The sequence below is a fragment of the Penaeus monodon genome, chromosome 17 (assembly GCF_015228065.2).
Source record: "Penaeus monodon isolate SGIC_2016 chromosome 17, NSTDA_Pmon_1, whole genome shotgun sequence".
Classification (NCBI taxonomy): Eukaryota; Metazoa; Arthropoda; class Malacostraca; order Decapoda; family Penaeidae; genus Penaeus; species Penaeus monodon.
This window is the reverse complement of record NC_051402.1, coordinates 43850557-43853056: the sequence shown is the minus strand read 5'-3', so window position 1 is coordinate 43853056 and position 2500 is coordinate 43850557. Positions and strand designations below refer to the sequence as shown.

Below are 2500 nucleotides of genomic sequence, written 5' to 3'. Positions count from 1 at the left end.
GAGGAGAAGGAGGAGAAGGAGAAGGAATAAGAAGAGGATGAGGAAGGGAAAGAGAAAGGAAAAGAGACTGAAAATATAAAAGAGAAAGAGGAAGAGGAAGAAAAAGCGAATGAGGAAATGAGAGGGGAGGGGGAAAGGGGGGGGAAGGGGAGTGGGTATCAACTCAAGGAGGGGGGAGGGGGGAGGGGGGAGGGGGTGAACGAGAAACGCAAATACTTCTGTTTATGTTTATTTCTTTGTTCGCATTATTGTCATTCTTGCTTCTTCTTTTTTTCCTTTTTTTCCCATTCCTCTCTTTTGCCTATTTTCTCTATGAGAGAGAATGGAAGAGGGAGAGAAATGGATGAAGAAAGAGGAGAGAGAGAGAGAGAGAGAGAGAGAGAGAGAGAGAGAGAGAGAGAGAGAGAGAGAGAAAGAGAGAAGGGTTAGAAAGAGAAAACAGACAGAGAAAGAATAAAGAAAAAAAAACAGACAAAGAGAGAGAAAGAAAGAGAATGAGAAAACTAGAAATCAAAAGTGGATTGAGCGCTAAAAAAAAGAAAAAAAAAATTCATCCACATCTGCCCTTCCGTCCCAGGCAGTAAAATAAACATTATATGCCCTCTTGATACAACACTTGATAATATAACCTCTTCATATAATGCTTTATTTGCCAGATTGTCACTGATTTTTCTCGCTTACTTATTAAAGACACAGATACATACAGACATGGGGAGATACAGATAAGGATACATGAAAATATAGATAGATAGACATAGATAGACAGACAGATAGACTGATACAGAATACAAAAAAATACAGATACAGACAAACATAGAGATGCAAATACAGAAACAACAAAAGACACAAGACGCAGAATTAATGACAATGATACATACCGAAAGAGAGACGCAACCATATGTGTACAGACACACACAGAAACATCATCACAGACAAACAGACAAAGACAGACAGCCACAAACGCAGACACAGAACCAGAAACATAAATACACATAGTCTCAGCCGCAGACACAATCACAGACACAGACACAGACACAGCGACAAGGATAAACACCGTCTCGTCATAGCTACAGACACACCCACAGCCACTGCCATAGCCACAACTGTAACCACAGACATATCTACAACCACAGACACAACCATAGCCAGAGAAACATCTATAACCACAGACACAACTCCAACCACAGACACATCTATAATCACAACCACATCAACCACAGACACACCTATAACCACAGCCACATCTACCACCACAGAGGCACCTATAACCACAGCCACAGCCACAATCACAACTCAGCACCACATGGACCGCCCAAGCACGAAGAGAGCACCTAGGTCCTTCCGCAGTACTGTTACAAAGAACGACGTGAGAACACTGCTGACGACCATAGCACAGCCGGGAGACGGGGTCAGTCGGGAATGCGCGTGTTGCACATGACTTCCCTTGCAATGAGACGTCGATGTTGCACCAAAGGGTTCGTGGTTGATTTCCGGGGGGGGGGATATGAGTATATGATATATATGTATATATATACGTACACATACCCATGTACATAGATAGGCACACACACACACACACACACACACACACACACACACACACACACACACACACACACACACACACACACACACACACACACACACACACACACACACACTGACTACTACTGTGACTGAACAGATGAAAATAACAGTGCAGTTTATTGTAAATAATATGCAACATAATACATTGTAAATAATATGCAACATAATACATTGTAAATAATATACAATTTAATACAACAGAAACACAACCGATTTAATACGTTTAATACAGACAATTAGAATTACTACGAATCTGCCATTGATTTATTACTAATATCATTGTTATAGTTTATCATCCGCTCCACTGTTTCCCATTCTATTTTTTTTATCTTTCGACATAAATACGAGTATAATCATTACCATTTTCTCATTCTTCCTTCTTTTAGTTCGCTTTCCATCCAAAAAGTAAAACAAATAAATAAACAAATGAGTAAGCAATGCTAATAAACAGATACAAAAGAATACAAATCTGTGCAAAAACGCTTATATATTGCTCTTACCTTGCTAGCGATGGAGTTGAAGATGAGAGGGAAAACGCCGATAAAGATGGCACACAGCAACACCAAGACGGAGCCAATGCCCACCAGGATCTTCACTTGTTTCGTGGGGAACATGGTGACTTGTAACGGTACTAACAGGTGGTGCGTGTGTGTGGCGGGAGCACAATTACCTGTGAGTACACACACATACGCACAATCTTTCTCCTATCAATGGTGCAGAGCTCGCATGCACACGGCAAAGTGTGGATAAAAGAGGCGAGTATGTAGCGGAGACCAAGTTTTGATCTCTCTTTTTTTCACCCCTTTAAATGCTGCGTTGGCGTCGGGAAACGTTTGTTAAAGGGCTAACGTTTGTCGGGTTGGTGACGGCAAAGGTATTTAAACTTTTGTTGTTGTTGTTGTTAGTGTTTTCT

At 41.1% G+C, this 2500-nt stretch overlaps 1 protein-coding gene across 3 annotated transcripts in view; it reads right to left on the bottom strand.

The window, feature by feature from the left end:
* LOC119583791 (lysosome membrane protein 2-like) overlaps nucleotides 1–2500 on the bottom strand; it is a 75614-nt gene that overhangs the window by 72779 nt on the left and 335 nt on the right. For all 3 annotated transcript variants that reach the window (XM_037932487.1, XM_037932485.1, XM_037932488.1), the window contains exon 1: nucleotides 2088–2500. This exon is cut by the window's right edge and continues 335 nt beyond it. In XM_037932487.1, the coding sequence (XP_037788415.1) occupies nucleotides 2088–2201 (114 nt within the window). In that variant the 5' untranslated portion in view covers nucleotides 2202–2500. The remainder of the gene's footprint in view (nucleotides 1–2087) is intronic.